The 21,327-nt window shown below is 45.7% G+C and overlaps 1 protein-coding gene across 7 annotated transcripts in view; it reads right to left on the minus strand.

Annotated features, from left to right (window-relative positions):
• The window catches only part of PTDSS1 (phosphatidylserine synthase 1), a 40,632-nt gene extending 19,667 nt beyond the window's left edge, over positions 1–20,965 (minus strand). Inside the window, exons 1-7 of one of the 7 annotated variants that reach the window (XM_015561080.1) lie at positions 20,854–20,965; positions 13,816–13,884; positions 12,389–12,466; positions 9,846–9,890; positions 6,558–6,682; positions 4,547–4,705; positions 1,554–1,705 (exon numbers count right to left, since the gene is read on the minus strand). In XM_015561080.1, coding sequence (XP_015416566.1) covers positions 1,554–1,705; positions 4,547–4,705; positions 6,558–6,682; positions 9,846–9,890; positions 12,389–12,466; positions 13,816–13,840 — 584 coding nt within the window. In that variant the 5' untranslated portion in view covers positions 13,841–13,884; positions 20,854–20,965. Of the gene's footprint in view, positions 1–1,553; positions 1,706–4,546; positions 4,706–6,557; positions 6,683–9,845; positions 9,891–12,211; positions 12,322–12,388; positions 12,467–13,815; positions 13,885–20,853 lie in introns of those variants that run through there. The other 6 variants (XM_015561063.1, XM_015561053.1, XM_015561060.1 and 3 more) reach the window with 6 other exon arrangements.
• Between the last annotated feature and the right edge of the window lie 362 nt (positions 20,966–21,327).

Genomic DNA, 21,327 nt, shown 5'->3' on the forward strand with positions numbered 1-21,327 from the left:
CAAATTCACACTCAACAGTTCGCTGGTTATATGTCCTTCAGCGAATTACTAAACCTACGTCTCTGTACGGTCATCCCTAAAATGAGAAGAATGCAGTGTCTACCCCTCGGATTGATAGAAAGCTCGAACGCCATACTGCTCATAGAGCTTGCCTGGAGCAGTATCCAGCACAACTACGGGCTGTTACATTATATATGTACTGCCTTAAATATATTAACAAGCAACCTTTCCAGTCATTGGCTAAATAAAGAATTCTAAAATTTCTTATAATAAAAAGCCTAACCGTTAAAGAATAAGAAAATACGGGTCAACATTAACCTAAACAAAAAGATTTAAAGCTTTTGAAGTTTAAATGACAAAACTACCACAAAAAAAATTAAAAGAGATGACAAAATAGAAACATTTATGACAAATGTTAAAATCCTTAATCCAGAAAAAGCGCTAATGAAAGAGAAAAATCTAATAGAAATTTAATACCACACAATTTTATGTGTAATAAAATTGACAAAGCTTAAAAATAAAATTCAAAGCAATAATGAAATGAACACACATTCATTGGTGTATACAGGTGAGAACATAAATTGGTATATTCTAGTTGTAAGAATTTATGTTAAAAAAATCAGATATGCACACAAAGACACATATTCAAAATGTCCACTTTTTTATAAAAGTGAAAAGTTTGAAATAACTAAATGCTCATAAAAGGGAATTGTTTAAATACATTATGGTTTACCCATATGTTGGAATATGAAGAAACCCTTTAAAATTATATTGTTAAAAAATTTCAATGCTGGAAAAATGCTCATATTTTGTTATATAAATAAAGTTTTAAACACAATAAAAACGACTATTTTCATTATCTCTACCAGGTCCTTTTCCTCCTTATCAATGGCATGGCTCCTGCCAGTCAAACTGAGGAGCAAGTTCAGAGAAGCAGGATGAAGAATGACGGGGTGTGCACTGTTCTGCACGGAGGAGAGGAGGAACACGCAACTAGACAGTCAGAGACAACTACCTGACGATGTAACAAGGGAGCCAGGTCAGGAAAGTGAAGGACCGTGGCCCCTGGGAACACAGGTCAGACCCAGGCAGACGGGAGTATTTACATGGGCTCAGGGCACTCGGTTCCCTGGAGGGTGTGGAGAAAGGTACCCTGCTAAGTCCACGGAAGCACACTTTGTCCTGAAGACCACGAGAAGCTATCATCGGGGAATGACATGGTGAATGGGACATTCTTTAAAGAATAAATCCAGCAATGTGTGAGGAGGCTCTGAGGGGTTACCGTGGAGAGAGGGGGCTAATTAATCCAGAGATGGCAGTCTGAATGCAAGCTGAGGCACACAGGTGGAAAGGAGACAGTTTTGAGAAAATCATAAATGACTTAGTACTTTCTAGGTGAATGCCTGAAATTAGGCTTCTAATCATTTATGAGTTTCAATTACTAATGTGTAATTTACTTCTTGTCATCAAAGACTGTGCCGTAGGCTGCACCTCCGACAGCAGTTCCGTGCCCGCGGGGAAAGCTGTGGCGCGGCCAGAGGGGCGCGGCTCACCTGAAGCTGGCCCAGTGGTAGGTCCGCATCTCTAGGAACCGGCAGACGACCATGCCCAGCCAGATGCCGCCGCCGTTGCACAGCAGGATGTCCAGGACCACCTGGTCCCACCAGCACTCGGCGAAGTTGGGCAGGAGATGCATGAAGAAAAGCTGAGGACACAACAGACGATGGTGGTAACATAAAAATAAAAAATGGAGCACCGCACGTAAAGATAAATTTCCTTTTTTTAAAAAAAAATTTTTTTAATTGATTTCAGAGAGGAAGGGAGAGGGAGAGATAGAAATATCGATGACAGAGAATCATGAATTAGCTGCCTCCTGCATGCCCCCTACTGGGGATCGAACCCGCAACCCAGGCATGTGCCCTGACCAGGAATCCAACTGTGACCTCCGTGGTCAGCAAACTGCGGCTCGCGAGTCACATTTGGCTCTTTGGCCCCTTGAGTGTGGCTCTTCCTAAGCCTTAGGAGTACCCTAATTAAATTAATAACAATATACCAACCCATATAATTTAAGTTAAAAAAAATTTGGCTCTTAAAAGAAATTTCAATCGTTGTACTGTTGATATTTGGCTCTGTTGACTAATGAGTTTGAAGACCAATGTCCTAGTTCATAAGTTGATGCTCAACCACTGAGCCACACCAGCTGAGCCAATTTCCTTTTAATAATACATGTTTTAGGAAAAGTTGTTGATATGTCAGTTTTTCCTGATGTATTAAAAAAAAAAGTACGGTTTGTAATCTAGTTCTTGTTTTTTATATTGTGAGTGGTTTGCAAACAGTACTAATGCAGACAGCTCATCTTTTGACAGAGAAATGATGGCCCCTCTTTACAAAATACTACTGATGAGCTGCGCTGGCTAAGGGCAACATAACAAGGACTCAGGAGGGTAAAGGAGAGAAGTTCTCAGACCTGCCAACAAAGCGCTGGCATAATCCTCAAAATTAGCAGCTTGGTAATTGGAGCTGTGCATTTTAGAAATATTCCACTCCCTGTTTATTTGGGTAAAACAGGGGAAAGCTGTAAACATAAAGTCAAAAAGCTAGACCTTGATGACATGATATACGGAACTGATAGCTTAATGGGTAATCTCACATGAACCGATTCCCAAAAATGATCATCTTTTATGAAGCACCGATGATGAGCAGGTGGTAAGACAAAATGAAATCAAGGTGCTTGCTCTCCAGGGCAGGAGTCAGATGTTCATCTGGAACCACACAACAGGGCAGGCTGTGGAAATGTTACCATGGTGACATAAAGGGAGCACAGAGGGGACAGGAGTCATCCTGAGAGATGGCAATTGCTCAGGCTTCTGCACGGAAGGTATCCTGAAGTGGGATCATTAAGGCCAGAAGCGACTGGCTTCGGGAGACAGAGATGGAGACGAGGCATTTCAGAAAGGGGAACAGTAATGTCCAGGGTGGAACAGAAGTCTACTGCACAATGTTGTTCAAAACAAGGGCAGAACAGCTGTGTCCGGGACGAACGCCCTGCCGTGTGAAGGCCCAAGTCTGAAATTACAGAGAAACTGCCTGGGGTCCTCTGAGGAGGCAACCCCATAATGACAAAGTAATGTAATTAAAAAGTAATATAAGAGAAGAGAATTACTCTGGAGTAATATAATAAATACTACAAAATAAAACTACTCATGAGAGCATTTCACCGACTGTGAAACATTACAAGTACACGTGTATGAGGCGCCTGCCTCCTTAGCGTGCCTGCTGCCGAGAGGCACGAAGCAGCTCCTGCAGGTGACGGCGGGGCCTGTACTGTGACCAGGTGGGTCACTACCCCTGAGGCACATGCCCAGGCTTCCAGCCATGAGGCGGAGCATCAGCTCTTCCTCGGCAGCCGGTGATGACACAGTTGCTGAAATGAAGTGGCTGGGGGGTGGCGTGGAGAACCCCGCAGCCTGGGGGGAACCCTGCTTCTCTAGGTTAGGGTCAGGATGATGACTGACTCGGAGAAACAGGCTGTGCACATGGCCAAATTGTGTTTCTTGTGAATGAGTAACAGTAATATAATAACTAAACAATAAATGAGTTCGTTCCCCAAATTTCATTTTGCTAATGGTTTTTCAAGAATATATCTCTTGCCCTGACCGGTTTGACTCAGTGGATAGAGCGTCGGCCTGTAGACTGAGGGGTCCCAGGTTCGATTCCGGTCAAGGGCATGTACCTTGGTTGCGGGCACATCCCCAGTAGGGAGTGTGCAGGAGGCAGCTGATCGATGTTTCTCTCTCATCGATGTTTCTAACTCGCTATCCCTCTCCCTTCCTCCCTGTAAAAAAATCAATAAAATATATATATTTTTAAAAAGAATATATCTCTTTTCATTCATTAAATGAGACAATACGTTTGATTTCTGAGATGTAACGCTGTACCGGTAATTCATTCTTCAGCTACAAAACATCATCTTTGCCCTAGTAATTCCTAAACACACAATCCTATTTATTTTAAGCTGGATACTCGTTACTGAGTAAATTACCTATTTACTTCTAAGCAGATCTCATCCTTTATCTGTCTCACTTGGGATTTCAATTTCATTCTTTAGCTTTATTTCATTTGTGTGTTTTTTAAATTTTTTATTTACTGATTTTAGAGAGAAAGGAAGGGAGAGAAACACTGACTTGTTCCACTTACTTTTCCACTTATTATGAAGCATTCATTGGTTGCTTCTTGTATGTGCCCTGACTAGTGATCGAACCTGCAACCTTGGAGAATGGGGATGATGTTCTAAGCAACTGAGCTACCCAGCCAGGGCTCATTTGTTTCTCTTTAAGATTTGTGACATAGAGGCACAGTTTAAGTTAGCAAGAAGCTAGTTTCTTTCTCACAAAGCTGTAAAATATTCCTAAGGGGGTGTTTTCAATGCAGTTTTGTTCCCGACGCTGGAGAACGGATACTTGACTGTGAACTGACGGACCAGCTTCTTCCTCCATATAAACTATCCACACTGCAGGGTCCAGATGACAGCCTGCCCCCGTCTTACCTCAGTTAGCTCCCAGGTGATGCTGATGGTCCAGCAGAGACCATAACTGCGGATCAGTAAGGCCTTCATGGCCCAGCCCCAGAAATGTCCAAATGCAAATATATCGAAATGGCTGATAATCCTCTCCCAGGTGATAACATGGCAGTTCACAGCATACTCCTGTTTGAAGTAAAAAGGGAAATAATTAATGATATTCTAGAAGTCAACTGACTTCCAGGACTCTGAAAATAAACAGGAACTGGTGTGACCTTAATAACTAATATATGTCCTGCCCAACAAAAATGCTTTCATAACTGAAGATTCTTGAGGAAATAAGGATAAGCATTAATTAGAGTTTATGAATTAAATTACTTTGCTCTGAACTGCAAAAGCTGGGTTAAAATGAGAAGTAAAATAATTTTACAAAAGCTTACACATCTCAAAGGGGTATCACATATGCTCTGTCACCTGACCACAGGGCAACTGTGTTAGGTCAGTAACAAAACATAAATAAAGCCTTCGCCAGTTTGGCTCAGTGGATAGAGCGTCAGCCTATAGACTGAAGGTTCCTGGGTTCAATTCCAGTCAAGGGCACATGCCTGGGTTGCAGGCTCGATCCCCAGTAGGAGGCGTGCAGGAGGCAGCCGATTAATGATTCTCTCTCATCATTGATGTTTGTATCCCTCTCTCCCTCTCCAGTCCTATCTAAAATCAATAAAAATATATATTTTTAAAAGCCCAAGAAAGTTGTGGGGGAAATATATCTGAGACATCTTTCTCCTAATCTCTAAGATTTCATAGACTTCAGTGAGTATGAAAGCGCTTCTTCTTCTTCTTCTTCTTCTTATTATTATTATTATTACTATTATAACTGTATAACTGTATAACTGAAGACTAGCCCAAAAGGCTAGTACAGGTTTTAGAGCCAAGGGGATCTTACCAATTTGTGCTCTGACCAAAATACTTACCTATTTTAAGTTTCTATTTTCTCCTTGGTAAGATGGGGATACGATGTCTGCCATGCATGCGTGAGGCTTGTACAGATTCAATATAAAGTGCCCAGCCCAGTGCCTGGCAGAGCAGACAACCCCAATCAGCCCCCGCTATCACCCTCACCCCAACTGTCAACAATCATTATCATTAGAAGCTGTAAGTCACCCTGCACCATCCTCTTCCTTAGAGTCCGAACCCCCAACAGACTGTTCTCCCCAAGACTTCGAAGTCATTTCTGGCATTCTTATTCCCGCCTTTAGCATGTCCTTTATAAACGGTAAAGATAAAGTCTGGAAACACCATTCCGAAGGGTCTGACCAATCTCAACTGCAGTAGAAGGATGACTTCTCGGACCTTTTATTAAGTCCCTTCCTACTGTATCTTGCTTGTTAAACAGGGTCTGTCTCTGGCCCACATGCCTGACCTCCCATTGTGAGCATCACCAGCTCTTTCTCCAAACTGTACCAAGTGTTAGGCATTGAAGGGAGGGGTGCAGAGCAAATGCATTACCATATAAAATAGCCTCTGATACCAAAGCACAGAGCAGCTTCAGCCAAGAATAAAGTTATGTTTTGTGATTTAGTAAAGCTAATGAATGCAATGGCCTAAATCATGACACGTGCCTCCTCATGGCAGCAGGCGGGAAGGATCGTGGTGTAGGCTGGAGGTGACGGAGCGGATGCAGCTCCACCACTGAGGACCCGTGTGTGCAAGGCGCTGTGCTAGGGCTCGTGGATAATGTTACTTCCTTAGTTCGCAGCCAACTCCCCAAATAGATGTGTGTTACCCGAAGTCCTACAGCTACCAAGTGACGGAGGCAGACACATACCCAAGGCCGTCTCCCGATCACGCTCACAGGCTCCCTGCCACCCCTTGGCTCCGAGAAGACTTCAGGGAAGCCACGCCCTCACCAACCTGCCCAGAGACCTTGTTTAGCTCTCTACTCAGGAGACACGGAGCAGGAGCCATTGGAATGTGCACGGACTCCCTCCAACACCCAGGAGCCCAGCAGTGCCCGGAACCACTGACCAGTACGTACCATGATGTCTGCTTCCCTCGTGGCGTAGCGGAGATTTGGGTCTAGCCAGTACATTATGGATTTCACCTGCTCGAAGTTCAGGAAGAGGAGGAAGACCAGGAAGAGGAAGTAGAGCACACTGAGTCCTGAGGGAAACAGAAACAGTGTCACTGTGACACAGCGTGTTGGACCCCCCGGTACAATCCGGGCTTCCTTGTGAGAGTCTCATGCACAGTCCTAGTTCAGACTGAGAGGGTCGGCAACATTGTTGAGAAAAGGATGCTGAGGCCGAGACCTGAAGGACTGGCAGACAGAGGGGTGGGGTGGGGGTGGAGGGGTGAGTGCAGCTTTCAAACCGAGAAAGGTTGCAGGTAGGTCCCCTGGAGAGAGAAGTGTCTGGAAGCCAGGATGTGGCTGGGGTGCCATCAGCACGGGGAAGGGGTGCGGTGGCCCTGAAGTGACAGTCAGCTGGGGGCCATGGCAAAGGTTTCAGATTTTATCGTACGTGAAACAAGGAGCACTTGACAGGGTTTCAGTGGGGAATAAGATGATCTAGGAACATTTTATGAGGCCAACTATGGCCACTGTGTGGAGAGGGGGTCCAGGTGGGCGAGGCCGGTGTAGAGAGTTGGAGGGCCAGCTCAGCAGTGACAGGTCTGGAGTGCGGGAGGGGGCCTACATCAGCCCTTGCAGGCGTTACCTTACTGTCACATCCTATCATAACTGGTTTCCTCATAATCTTCCCACGCCATTGAAAAATAAAGTTAATCCACTCTAAGAAGGCAAAAGCCTGCTAATACACTTTAGAAAGGTCTGAAAACCAACCACCGGGGCTTTGTCACTTCTGTTTCTGTCGAACCTGCTAGAATTTATGCGTTAATATAGGACATCTAGACACTGTGATACAAATGACCTTGGACCACAGCACCCCGTCCAAACGTGGCTCAGCACTCATCTGCAGGGAGCCACTCCAGAGGAGAGGGCGTCGTGCTGGAATCCAATGGACCGGCTCCAGCGCCAGGCTTTCCAACAGGGAGCTGCCAGTCCCGGCCTGGGGCAGGTGTATGGGGGGTGTGGAGCGGGGGGTGCTGCAGAGGAGCATCCCCACCAGGTCATGCATCCCTGGGCCTAGGCACATAGGTGTGAGGACCTCCTCGGGGTTGCACTTATACACCAGCTATTTTCACACAAATTTTCAACTCAAATGCTCCCCCCCTTCCCCAGACCTTTTTATTATAATCCTTTCAAAATAATTACTTCACGGCTGGGCTTCGAGCTCCACGAAGAACATGAGAACTGTGTGTGTGAAGCAAACATGCACGAATGCATGTGTATCTGTGTGTCTGTCAGGGGAGGAAAGGATCCACAGTTCTCATCGGATTAGCAAAGGGCTCCAAGATCCCAAAAAGATCTCAGGTAAGAAACAAAACTGCTCACTCCCTGTAGTGGACCATTTGAAATAGGAAAAGCTCAGGTGTACCCAACTAGCTAAAAATAACTTTTAACTTCAAGCAGATACATTAAGTCCATGAGGTGAACGTATGATGCAACCAGGACTGTCTTTTTAAAAATGTAAATGAACCGCCGAACCGGTTTGGCTCAGTGGATACAGCGTTGGCCTGCGGACTGAAGGGTCCCAGGCTCAATTCCGGGTCAAGGGCATGTACCTTGGTTGCTGGTGCATCCCCAGTTGGGGGGCGTGCAGGAGGCAGCTGATGGATCTTTCTCTCTCATCAGTGTTTCTAACTCTGTATCCCTCTCCCTTCCTCTCTGTAAAAAAAACCCAATAAAATATATTTTTTAAAAAATGTAAATGAACCATCTCAATTCTCTCCAAAAAATCCTCCCATGACCTCCGACTGCCCTTCGCACCCACAATCCTGAGTGGCCTACAAGCCCTGCAGGCTTCCATCTGTGCCTAACTCTGACCACTCACCACTTCCCCAGGCCTGCCAAGCTCCAGCCCCCTGGCCTGGAACACGCCGAACGTTTCCTAGCTGCGGACCACTGAGCTCATTCTCTGTCTGGCTCCCACCCTGCTGTGGCACGCTCAGACCCTCCTCTGCATGCAGGTTTTGGATGAAGCACCCTGCCTCCAGCCTCCCCTCACACACAAGCAAAAGCAGCCACCCAGTCACTATCACCTCACATGGTCCTAACCCGTAAGCACATCGGATGTTTCTGATGATTAGTGTAACAGTGCATTTGCTGCAGATGTCCTCCCTCTGAGGGCCCTCCTGACTGGCAGAGCGGCTCCTGGGCTGTCTGCCCATCACAGCCTCGGGCAGAGCAGTGCCTGCCCACAGGGCACTGAACGAAGGTCCGGAATGACCACTAAGTTCAAAGGGATTTACCTTTGATCCCTGAACATTGAAAGAAAAACAGGCAACCTTGAGCGAAAGGTCCATCGTTAGGGTCCTTATGCAGAAGATTACATTTTCTGAAGTTAAAGTAATTTATTTGATGTCTTATTTAGGCAAGATAAAGTCAATGTCTATAGTTCTGAAGATCTGTGTTAAATCCATTCAGGTGATATTTGGACTAGAAATCAAATAAGACAGCCAATATTTATATAAAATACTGATCACTAAACTGTAGTTCAAATCAGGGCTCTTTGTCTAAAGACTCCCTTGCCCAAGTTCTTTCCGACTCATAATACTGAGATCGCTGGACTTTTCAGTCCTCCTCGATGCCGAGGAGACCTATGTACACTTGAGCTGCACTAGCGAAGAGAAACAGGAAGATGCTTAACCCATTGTCCACCATAAGCGTCTGTAGACACAAGCGGTGGACCTTCCCCACATGCCACACCCGTCTATAAAAAAAAGTTTTCCTAAGTGGCAGCCCTGACCAACTTTAAAATCATTTTTTGTGAGGATTTTCAGCTGAAAATATTCAAGAACACCCAAATTATAATATATTTATTTTTGTAATATTCATTGCAAATTGATTTTTTAAATTCAAAATATCGTGGCGGGTGGGGATGGTTTCCGTTGTGGACGTGTGGTGGTTAACTGGTTAGAGAAAAGCAAGCCACAATCCCTATGTCAAGTCCTGTGGACAGTAGAGACACAGCCTAAGAAGGGGACAAGTGGAGCTACAACAGTTCACATGTACCAGGGTGTTGATTGTCACCAGTACTTGACTTTGTGGCAAAGATTTTAATAAAAAATTTATATTAGGAACACCAAGAAGTAAAAAGCTATAGTTTTTGTCCTATAGAGTGGTAAGCAAAACTGCTATGATAATATGCAGGGGGAAAAAAACTTTTTAAGTAGCATATATTTTAAAATCCAATGGGTAACTCACCAAAAACCATTCTCCATAAGGCTGGATGAGGTCGAGTAAATGGACCTGCAGAGGTAACATTACAGGGTTAGAACGAACTCATTTCAGAGACAAGACTAAAGACAGTAAAAGGCCCTTTAAATTTTTTTTCTGACAGAGACTTTGAGGTCCAAGTCTAGGTTGACATGACTCATCCACATTGTTACAACTATTGCCATACACGTAACAGGCACCAAGTCTCCTCACGTTGTGTGTGTTTTGGTTTTTTCTTTGGAACTCAGGTCATCATTTCCCAGGGAAACAATGTTATAACAGTAAGTAGGTTACCTGTAAGTGTAAGTCATACAGATTGTACCTTAACAAGTAAAAGCTCCCTGCTCGCAGGAGTGTGTGTGTGTGTGTGTGTGTGTGTGTGTCAGGGTGGGGGCGCACTGACTTATTCTGAAAATGAAAGATAGAAATGACAAATACTATGCTTTGAAAATAAGTGAGGTGAGTAGTGAAACTGAAAATAAACTCTGAGCACTGGACTATGCGGGCTTTTAAGATCATGAACTGGGGTAACAATAGCTTTTACCTGGCAACTCAGTTTCCATACACCAATGCAGATCATGTTCAATGAAGTTTCACAAGATGAAACTTACTATAAGTGATACACAACACTTTCTCTTCTATTTCATTTCATTAAAAAAAAAAAGGTAGAAGAAGGCAAGCAAGCTGGTTTCACCAGAGTGATTTACGACCAACTGAAGGGTTACAACTCACAAATGTTGAACACTGTTCTAATGGGCACCCGACCTGCCCGGAGCTGCCCGCGCCTTTGGACAGCCTTCCTACACTTGGAGAATTTCCAGCGTTATGCGTCCCGCGTCTCCCGGGGAGATGCCAGAACTTGCTGCCCAGGATTCTTTATAACCAGGGCCTGGTTCTTCAGTCGCACCCATGCCAGACTTGGCCTCAGAGCTGGCGGTAGAGGAGGTGCCTATGCACAGCCCTCCTCTCCGCCCTCTGGTGCTGCTAGAGTGGTGGGCGGTGGCACTCCTCACACTGCTGACTGTGGCATGAGGTTCCCTTACAGTTCACTGCAGAAGTGACAGTGGGACAGACTACAGCCTAAGCTCACTGGGGTTTCCTCATTAGACCAGCTCTGCGTGACATGCCAGTTCTAGAAGCTTCCCTGGGAACTTGTTTCCCAGCCTCTACAATTCCTCCTCAAGCCAGCCAATATCCGTTAACAGGCTTTTAAATCAGCACAGTCAGCTTCTGTTGCTTGCAACCGGGATCCTGTCTGAGGCAAATATTTACACTATAGTTTTGATTCTGGAGCTCATTCTAAAATCCCTCTCTTCTTACACAGGCTCAACTAAAACATATATGAACTGCTTTCTTCTGATGTATCAAGTTCACATGAGGAAAAGCTGTTACAAGTATCCCCACTATCCAATTCTCAGTTCCTGAGGAGGGATGGTGAGAAGTCAGAAAGTACATTAGCTTTGTGAGAGACTTTGCTTTCTCCAAATTAATCTGGTGCCCGAGTTTTGGATGGCAAGAGGTGAGAGCTCAGAGAGGGAGAGATACCTATAGTCTTTTTAATCATCTGCTCCTCTCTCAGAAAAGCAATGAAGCAGAGAAGCCTGAATCCCCTTTTAGGTAACATAACATGGTTAACTTTCTTCCCATGCTATTGGAAAACCGACAGCTAATAGTGCCATCTTTTAAGTAATTTTCTCTTCACTCTTCACTGATTTTGAGTTGATGTCTCTTGACTTGTCACCATGAATGAATGATCTCCGTATTATGATGGCTATCTGGCTTGAAATATTACCAGTACTTCATCCATGCCACTGAATTAACCTCTCATAACAGGGGACCCCAGCTTTCTCTATGGTTTCCTCTTACAAGGTCCAACTCTATACTTTACTTGGCTTGCAACAGAATTCCATGCCCAATCAACACTCCAAATCATATGTTGTTGTTTTTCCTCAAGAGCAATCACAATGTTAATTTAAAATAGTCAGCAGTACTTTCTGAGCACTCACTGGGTACCAGGCTGCAGCCTGAGACACCCCCACGTTTTCTATTAGTTCTCCTAACAGCTGGGTACCATCATCCCCATTTTACAGATAAGACAGTGAGCCCAAAGAACTTGTCCAGGGTCACACAGCTCACAGGACTCCTCTTGGTCTGAGAGCACAGAGTACTTCTCTATCAACTCTATCAGGAGGAGTGGAGAGCCTGAGCCAGGACTGTCTCAGGGTCAGGAGAGCAAGGCGGGAGAAGCAAGCTGCTGGGAGCTGTGGAGGCCCTGCAGTGTGGAACTGATGCGCAAGATCAAGAAGAGCTGCAAGGACAGGGCAATGCCAGGCAGCTGATGGGAGTTCCCTCACATCAACTAGGAGAAAGGCCCCGAAGTCCCCTTCCACCTGCCACTCCTGTAAGAGAAGCCTCTGGAAAGCAGACACAGCCCCGGCTTATCTGACCCTAAGCAGCTGTTCCAAAGTGAGAGGACAGACAGGTGCTTGAGAACCTGGGAGCCGAGGGGCCTTCCAGCTCGCTTAACCTACACACAACTGCTTCAGCCCCAGGGTACTTCCCTCTGTTACTCTGTGATTCCCTGTGACAGGCCCACGCTGTTCCGGGACCTGGAAAGAGAATTTTTATTTTATTGCAGTGCTGTTTGTTTGTTTTTAAGCCTTGACTTATCTCTAATTGAGCTGTTTCCTCTTTTTTCTAGGTTTCCCACTTACACGTCATAATATCACATCACACTGTTTCTCAAAAAAGACAACTTCTGAAGGCCTGGAGCAGGTAAGGCGAGTCTCAGCAGCCGACTTCAAAGCGCCCCCTTCTGAGAAGTGCAGTTTAGTAACATCATTCACTGAGAGAACCACCCGCACCATCAGACAGTAATGACTAAAATACCATTATACTTTTTAAAAACAAAAATGAGGCTGGCATTTTTCTATACCACAAGCCTTGGTATTTAGGCTCACTGGGTCACCCACGCTTAGCTACCCCATGCAAGCCGCCTTCTTTCTTTTTTAAAATATATTTTATAGATTTTTTACAGAGAGGAAGGGAGAGAGAGAGAGAGTTAGAAACATCGATGAGAGAGAAACATCGATCAGCTGCCTCCTGCACATCTCCTACTGGGGATGTGCCCGCAACTCAGGTACATGCCCCTGACCGGCATTGAACCCGGGACCTTTCAGTCCGCAGGCCGAAAAGCCGCCTTCCTAAAGCCATGCTTTCCGCAGCATGGTCCGCCTAGGAGGACTAGTACCACCGCAGCCTCCTCTGAACATGTGCTTTCCTCAAGGCTTCTGCACAGACCTCCTCTCCCAACAAGCTATGCACCAGTGTGCCTGGAGGAGCCTGGAGCCCCAGCAGGTCTCTTCTCCGTGCCCAGGCGGCGGAAACCGGGAAGGCACTGAGTGTGGGAAGAAAGGCTGTTCTGCTCTGGGTTCTGGTTTCTTACCAGGCTCATTTCAAACCACATGTTCTCTCTTCTTCAGCAGCCCTGCATCCCGAGGACATACTTGTAATGAGATGTTCAGAGCAAGTTGAATTTCAAAAGACATAGAAACACAATGTCTTCATCATGAGAAGAGGAGCCTTTCAAAAACGACCTTAGAAATTAGACACTGCTTGTCTTGCCAGCAACCCTTATACCTACTACTAAGTTTAAGGGACCAAACCCTCAGGAGGTATAATTCTTTAAACAAAAACTAGAAGTTGCACTTTTGTCCTCAGGCCCTTTTAGTCTGCTTCTTCCCTTGTTATTTTTTTCAGCTTTATTGAGGTATAATTGATAAAACTGGAAGATATTTGCTTAAGATTAAAGTTTAAATGTCTCTAAGGAACAAGAAAAGTAAATAAAAGTGTCCCTATGCATATTTTAAACCTAAGGGAAAAACTTGTGAGAAAAAGTGGTGAGCAGTGGGCAGAGAATGAGGAGATAAGAATTTGGGGGAAATGAGAAGCCGTGAACCTTCTGGATCACCTTCAAATCTCATGGATGTAATTGGCACCACGCTGAGCTCAGAGAAGCCAAATGAGCCTGAAGGACAAACAGAATGAGAAAATCAGGAAAATCAGGAAATACTACTTCACTCGAATCAGAATGCCTTACCGAAGTGCTGAGGGCTGTCTGTCTTGCAGATAAGTCAAGGTGAAAGGAGGGCTAATGATGTGAATCTTTTTGCTGACAGATTCGTTACTTAATTCAACATCGATCCTCTGAGAGGCCGCTGAGGGCCAGGCACTGGGGGGCAGAGCAGGCTTGGGTGCTTTGGGAGGGGGTGGAAGAGGAAGTCTTCAGAAGCCAGAAAAGTCCACCAGACAGTTATCTGCTGAAAGACATCTCAAAGCCAACTGGAGACTGAAATAGGTTTCTAAATTTCACTCCCCTGATAGTGATATGATTACACTCAATTATAAAATTACACTTATATTTGAGTGTCAGTTGCTGTAATGAGATGATGGAAGTAGCATTTAAAACAAACAAACGAACCAGATTTAAGGGAACCAAAGGAGAACGGGAGAGAAGTCGGCAGGAGACCAGACCATCCTTCCCGTCAACCCGGGTCTGTCCCTCCGGCCTGTGGACAGGGCTGAAGGAAGAAACGGGAGAGCCTCGCCTCTTACTCCTCCTGTTGACCGACAAAGGATTTGTTGAGGATCCACTCCTCTCCCATGTGCCTCTGCTGAACTCCAAGCCAAAGGAGGTAATCCTTTCTTTTATTCTTTCAGTCAATGAGAGCTACTGAAGATCTACTGTGAGCTACTGCTCTGGGCACCATAAGTTCCTGTCCTCAGGTCTCCTTGGAAAGAGGCTCGTCACCCAACCCTAGGCAAGGAGGACCGAGGGCGAGTGTGCTGGAGGCTTTCTAAGAAGGAAAGGTTTCTTCACTCTAAAAGCACAGGAAGCGAGGACATCTTCTTCCGCTGGACGCTGTCAGGACCCGTGTCTGGCGCTGAGCAGCTCCCTCAAGATCATCAGGGGGGAAGCACAGGCTGGGCCCAACGTGCTGGAGATGGTGGGAAACAGGGAGAGGGCCCCGAGCCACTGAAACAGCCAACCCTGGAACCACTCTACCGGGGAACTGCTGGCGATGTACAGAAGGCAACATTTTTCTTATTCTTTAAGCCATTTTGAAATGGGGTTCCTATTACCTGCGGCCCAAAACACTCTGTCATAAAACCCTATGGAGAAAGTCAAGGGCTTCTTTGTTATTCAGAGTCTGCACAGAAAAATCACAGGGCTCCCTTCCCGTAGGAGTTGACCGATTCTACCACACAGACAGTAGCATGTATAACTCACACACATGAGCCACATCAATGCAATCATATGTAGGCCTCTACTCAAGCATGCAGGGCAGCCTTTAATGGGGCAAGGAAAAATGCATGTGAAGTTGCCAAAACAGAACCGTTCTGTGAATGCCATCCACTGCAGGCACTGCCCCAAAGCGTCTTTCAAGGAGAAGACAAATGTTGGGCTTTGTCTCTCCTTTCACTTCATTACTTAATGTGAGAATATGTGCCATGGGTGGGGAGAATGGAGAACAGATGACAAGACTGGAGCAAGAAGCGGCATAAATATTCCACTCAGAGGAGCAGCTGTCTGGGCGGCCTGAAGTCGGCTGGCTCTGGGAGGGGACAGCCACACAGCTCAGGAGCACCCTTCCCAGTGGCCTGGCTTCCCCGTCAACTCCAAGCCACCTCCCAAAGCCATCCCTAACCTAAACAGAGTCGATTACATTTCTTAGTTGAGTATCCATTCCTCTCTCATGTGCCTAACACCCCATCCTGCATATGAAGATTACCAAACTGCCTTTGTCCTTTCCCTGGTCTATCTGAGACCTTGTTTGGGGATGTTCTACCTCCAAGTGAGTGTTGTGTGTGAGCACGCGCCCAGAGATGGCGGGGGAAGGAAAGGCAGGAAGAGAGTAGGAAAGGGAGAAAGTATGCAGCTTTGGATCGATCTGCTGGCCTCTGCTGGTCTTGGAGGATGTTGCCAACACAGGAGTATGCCCACATCCGCCTTCTGCAGGACCCAGGGCACACTGCCTAAGACCACACTCCTGGGAAAAGAAAGCCAGAGACTGACAGAGAGGAAGAGAAGCAGAGAGAGACAGGAACATAGGGGAAGACAGAGAGAAAACACCTCACAGAGAACCTGATAGGAGAAATGACCAGAGCAATGCTGAATACAGGAAAACACGTGAGCCGGGCTGGACCACCAGGCTGACATCAAGTAGCCGTGACCTCTTGGGGGAATGACGACTATGGGCGCAGCCTTCTCAGCTGTGAACCGAGCAGGCTGAACGAGGCGAGCCATAGGGGATCCCCCCTCGTTGTATGTGTATGTACCACAAAGTCCCCACATCCAGGATAAGAAAAGCATAAAACAAACTTAACTTTTATCTTTCCATAAAGAAAACGGAAGCACAGCTCCACATGGGAGACCAGGCAGGTTGAGTGGGTTCTGAATATCAGAAGACTTCATTAGCAAATAGAGGAAAAACCAGCAGAAATCACAAAATGTTACCTCCAATAGATTTTAGCCCCCAACCTTCAGGGCCTTTGGTACCTTAAGAAAAACATCTGCTAGTGAAGCCCCAAACCCAGCTCCCACTGAAGCTTCGTGGATGGGTGGCTGGAACGTCATGGCTATTGAGTTGGCAGACTTCCAAAATGGCTCTGAGATCTTAGATCAAAAAGCCGTAAGAAATAGCAATTCAAAAAAAAAGAAAGAAAGAAACCTTCTAAGTGTGAAGAAGTAACCCTTAAGAACTAAGCAACAAGTTAACACAGAGCCGAAGAAAGCAGGAGACTTGAAGAACAGACCTGACACTTTCGGAGGATCGGTTTCCTGAGCATGTACTCTGCTGACTGACTTAAAGGAGTGGGACTGGGGACAGGTGAGACCAGAAACAGAAACAGAGGACACGGGCCAGTAAGGGTCCTGGCATCCACTGGTGATAAGCAAGCAGCAGCCCTTCACAGGACACAGAAGATAAGAGTGGCTTCGGGGAGGAGGGGCAGTCACCACCACCACCTGAACTGTCACCTACCCGCCTTCCCTGGGGGCTTTGGTGGCAGCTGGCCGTGTTGGTTTCACACCTGAGATGAGACTTATAATCTTCTTGCACTGGGCTGTAATCTTAAGCCGCCTCTGTATGAAAAGGCCAGGTTCCTGAGCTCAGGGGGACTACCTGGTGGTTCCAGTGTGTGTGCAACGCTGCACATTGCAGGTGGCCACTTAGCTGGCACTACAACGTGGCGCCCTGGAAAGAAGCCAGGCTACACAATGTCCAAACGATCTAGCCCCAACATTCTGAGACTGTGCGCTGCAGGTGAGAAGGAAAAGCTGGCAAATAGCCAAGCTGCTGACTGACATCAGGGTCTTTTCCTAGAAAGCGAATCCCACAGCAAGGTCAATTCATTCCGTATCATGGGCGGCTGGTCATCCTGCCCCAATAACTACGCACATCAGCACCCCCGGTGGTCACAGAAAGGCCCAACTATGTTTACAATGTGCACAAGACATGCAGGTGTCAATGTGTGCGTCCCTCCAGATTCTGATGTAGAGACTGAACCAGAGTTACCTGACGGGAACGCTGGCTCCTCTTTAAGACAAGAAGGACCCCAAAGGCGATTCAGAGATTGTTCAGGCTGGGCTGTCACTTCCATCACAGGCTCAGAGTGCAAAGGTCATGGAGAGGAAGGGAGAGGGGGGCAGCCTTCACCTTGGTTTCCAAGGGCAAGCACTGAGGCAGAGAATTATTCTTCAACCTTAAGACGTCTTGATCTAAGATCTCACAGAATTGGCCTTCCTAGGTGCTGGACTAGCTTCGCACCCATCACCCCTCCCTTCTCTCTCATTCTCCTTTGGAACAGGAATGTCTATCCTCTGCCTGTCCCACTATAGTGTTATAGAAAAGCAAGAAGCTAGGGAAATCCCAGGACAAAGGAATAGGGCAACTGAGACAGATAGTTCAACAGCAGTTTGCAGCCAACTAGTAAATCCTATCTTCCCTAAACCAGGGACACTTCAGAGTAAATGGTTTGCACTTCTCCTCCTCAACCAGCGGGTAAGTAGCTTAAATCACCCTACTCAGGGAGACAGTTACAGAAATCCAACTAGTGCCATTTGCCAACCACACCAAGGACAGACAAATTAAGAGAATAAATCTCATTTTGGTCCATCAGCATAAAGCTGACGAATATTCTATTGAGCTGCCCCTAAGATCTCCCCTAAATGCCCAGCCTTTAAAATCCCTGAAAACGAAGGCTCCAGTGCACTCTTCTTTCAAGGAACATGTCCATACCATCCCCTCCCCCCTCCTCTTCCCCCACAGGCACGTATCCCCTAACCTCTAAGGGACCCCATGAGACTTGCAACCAGGGGAGCAATGGGCAGCGGACAGCTCGTCCAGGGCTCACCCCCTGAACCTGTCTCCACGGCCCCCTTTTCTCTGACTTCCCCGTGAGCCAAGGCAGCCCAGCCTGGGCTCTCCTGTGGTTTCCTCTATGCCCTTCCTTGTGTCACTGCCCTAAGTATGTTTTTGCTGCTGTCAATGAATTCTTGCTTGCTTTTCTATACTTTGTCTCTTGATTGAAATCTTTCCTTCAAGAAGACAAAAACCTATGTCTCCTTGTCTCGGAGGCACATAACGTATCCGGTTTCAGGTTCACAGCCAGAGAGAAATTGTGCTTCAGGATAAATCCTCTGTGAAGCCCCCTAGTCCAGTGATGGCGAACCTTTTGAGCTCGGCATGTCAGCATTTTGAAAAACCCTAACTTAACCCTGGTGCCCGTGTCACATATAGAAATTTTTTGATCTTTGCAACCATAGTAAAACAAAGACTTCTATTTTTGATATTTATTAACAAAGAAAATAAACCAAAAAAATGAGTTCGTGTGTCACCTCTGACACGCGTGTCATAGGTTCGCCATCACTGCCCTAGTCTATAGTATTCTGTTAGCATAGTCTGCACTGAATAGGACAGCAGAATCTCACTGAAAAAAATATTTAATCTAAAAGCTTGAGCGGTTGGAGTTCAACTCCACAATGACTTTGCTATCTACAACAGTGCATTCCTTAAAGGATTCAGTCATGGCTTAATGGCTGGATTATCATGCTGCCGGCAAAAAACCTCGAGTGCTGCACAAAATAAGCAAAAATACAGAACAAAATTCCACTGCCACCCTCCTGAAAAGCCTGAAGGCTTTGCCATGGGTGATATTGTGATTTATAATAAATATACATTTGGAACAGGATCTGTGTCCCTGTTTTTGACACAGAGCTCCTAAAACCCTGGGAATTTCCAAAGTGATGAGGGCAATGAAGTGTCTCTTGTTCCGTTAATGAGGTGAAAGCACCAGAGGGTGGGGGCTGGTTGCCAGTGGAGCCAACCAGGTGATTAGAGGGTTGGAACTTTCAGTCCCACTCCCAGACCTAGTCCAGGGGAGAGGAGCTGGAGATGAACTCCGATCACCAATGTCAACGACTTGATCAATCCGATCACCAATGTCAATGTTTTGATCAATTGTGCCTACGTGATAGAACCTCCAGAAAACCCCACGAGGATGGGGCTGGAGAGCTTTTGGGCCATGACCTTGTGTAGAGGCCAGGAAAGCGGTGCTCCTGGAGAAGGCACGGGAGCTCCTGGCCCTCCCCACGGACTCTGACCACATGCTTCACACATCTTCATCTGGCTGCTCATGAACAGCCTTTGTAATAAACTGACAGGTTCACTGAGTGAGTAAACTGGCTTCCTGAGTCCTATGAGCCTCTGGAGCAAATCAATGGAACCCAAGGAGGAGGTCATGGGAACCTCTGATTTACAGCCATTCTGGGAAAAAGGGCAGGTACCAGCCTAGACTTGCAACTGGCCTCTGAAGTGGGGTCTGAGCCCTTACCCTGTGGAACCTGACACTCTCGCTGGGTAGACAGTACCAGAATGGAGGTGAATAGAGGACATCCAGCTGGTGTCGGAGCACCGCTTGTTGGCGGAGGCACGCCACCACCCAGCACATACACACCGGGATGGGTACTAGACTCCTATTACCATGGTGCATTTCCACGCAGCAATCAGTAACATTCATAACAAGCTTCTCATATCACGCATTACATTCTACTGGATAAACAGAATAGAGATGAAACACAATTTAAATATTTAAGACGTGAATGAGGCTTATGGAGTATAACTCATAAGAAAGACTGAATTTCAAAATACCATAACTGTAAAAGAAGCAGGAAATAGAAACTGAGCATTTAAAAATGGTTACAGAGAAAAATATCCTAGAAAGAAGGTGCTGAAGGGAAATAAGAAAAATGAAAGTGATTTGTAAGGGACAGTTCAGAGGAAAGAATGAATCTTCAGGATGGCAGAATACCAAACTAGTTCTTTAAACAAAGTTTTTGCCTCACTCTATAAACATGAGAGAGTGAGGCATAAAAGTCATGGTAATAATGTCTTTTTTACCTGCTGATGAAAATTCATATCCAAGCATATAACCAGCAAAGTTTAGTGTGATAAAAGATCACCATGACAACAAATTATTAAGTAATACTCATTACAGCACTGACCCTGTCCTGAGCAAAAAGGAGTTACTGAACAATTGAGCATTTACGACTGGGCTGATAATAACAAAAACAGAAACAAGAACAGCAGCTGACATTCACTGAGAGGTTGCAATCTGTCATTCACTCTTCAGAGAACTTAACAGGCATTGATTGAATTAATTCTTACAACAGCACCTACCTGTTACCTCTATTTTGTAGAGTAATAAACTGACAGGTTCATTAGTGAGTAATCTGGTTTCCTGAGTCCTTAATGTGGCTACAGAGCTAGGAAGTAGCAGAACGGGCAGTCTGCCTCCAGAGCCTGTGCCTCAAGCATTACACAAAACTCTATTTTTTATTCCACCTTTAAGTTTCATCTTCTAGATGGCTGACAGCTAAAAAATACCAAAAGGGCACAAGGCATAGGAGAAATGTGATAAGTAGTACATCACTTACCGTTGGGGAAAGCTAATACACTGATGATAAGAAAGAAGAAAATAACAGAGAGGATACCCCGCCAGATGTTGTCTTCTGGGACAGAGTCATCCCTGAAAACAGAAAAACAACACTGAGTATTCATTTTCAGATCTAAACCTAGAGGAAGTCAGAGTTCCATGCTATAACAACCGGGGGATTGCTAAAATTTATTTTACTGAGCAAAGTCATTATGCACTCTACATACTACTCATTATCATTTCCTAAGATAATTCAATCTCATAATAAGTCCAGTTCTTGTAAGAAAGGCACCTGGCAACCTTACACACCAAAACACATTCTGTTCAGGCAAACAGTTGAGAATCACTCTTCTTTAAAAAAAACAAAACACACACACACACACACAAAATACCCAGGATGTCGAAAGGTAAGGTTTATTTTGGAGAAACGCCTTTCGGTTTCAAGAATAACTAAAGATGACCTTCATGATATAGA

Source organism: Myotis davidii, unplaced genomic scaffold, assembly GCF_000327345.1.
Source record: "Myotis davidii unplaced genomic scaffold, ASM32734v1 scaffold390, whole genome shotgun sequence".
Classification (NCBI taxonomy): domain Eukaryota; kingdom Metazoa; phylum Chordata; class Mammalia; order Chiroptera; family Vespertilionidae; genus Myotis; species Myotis davidii.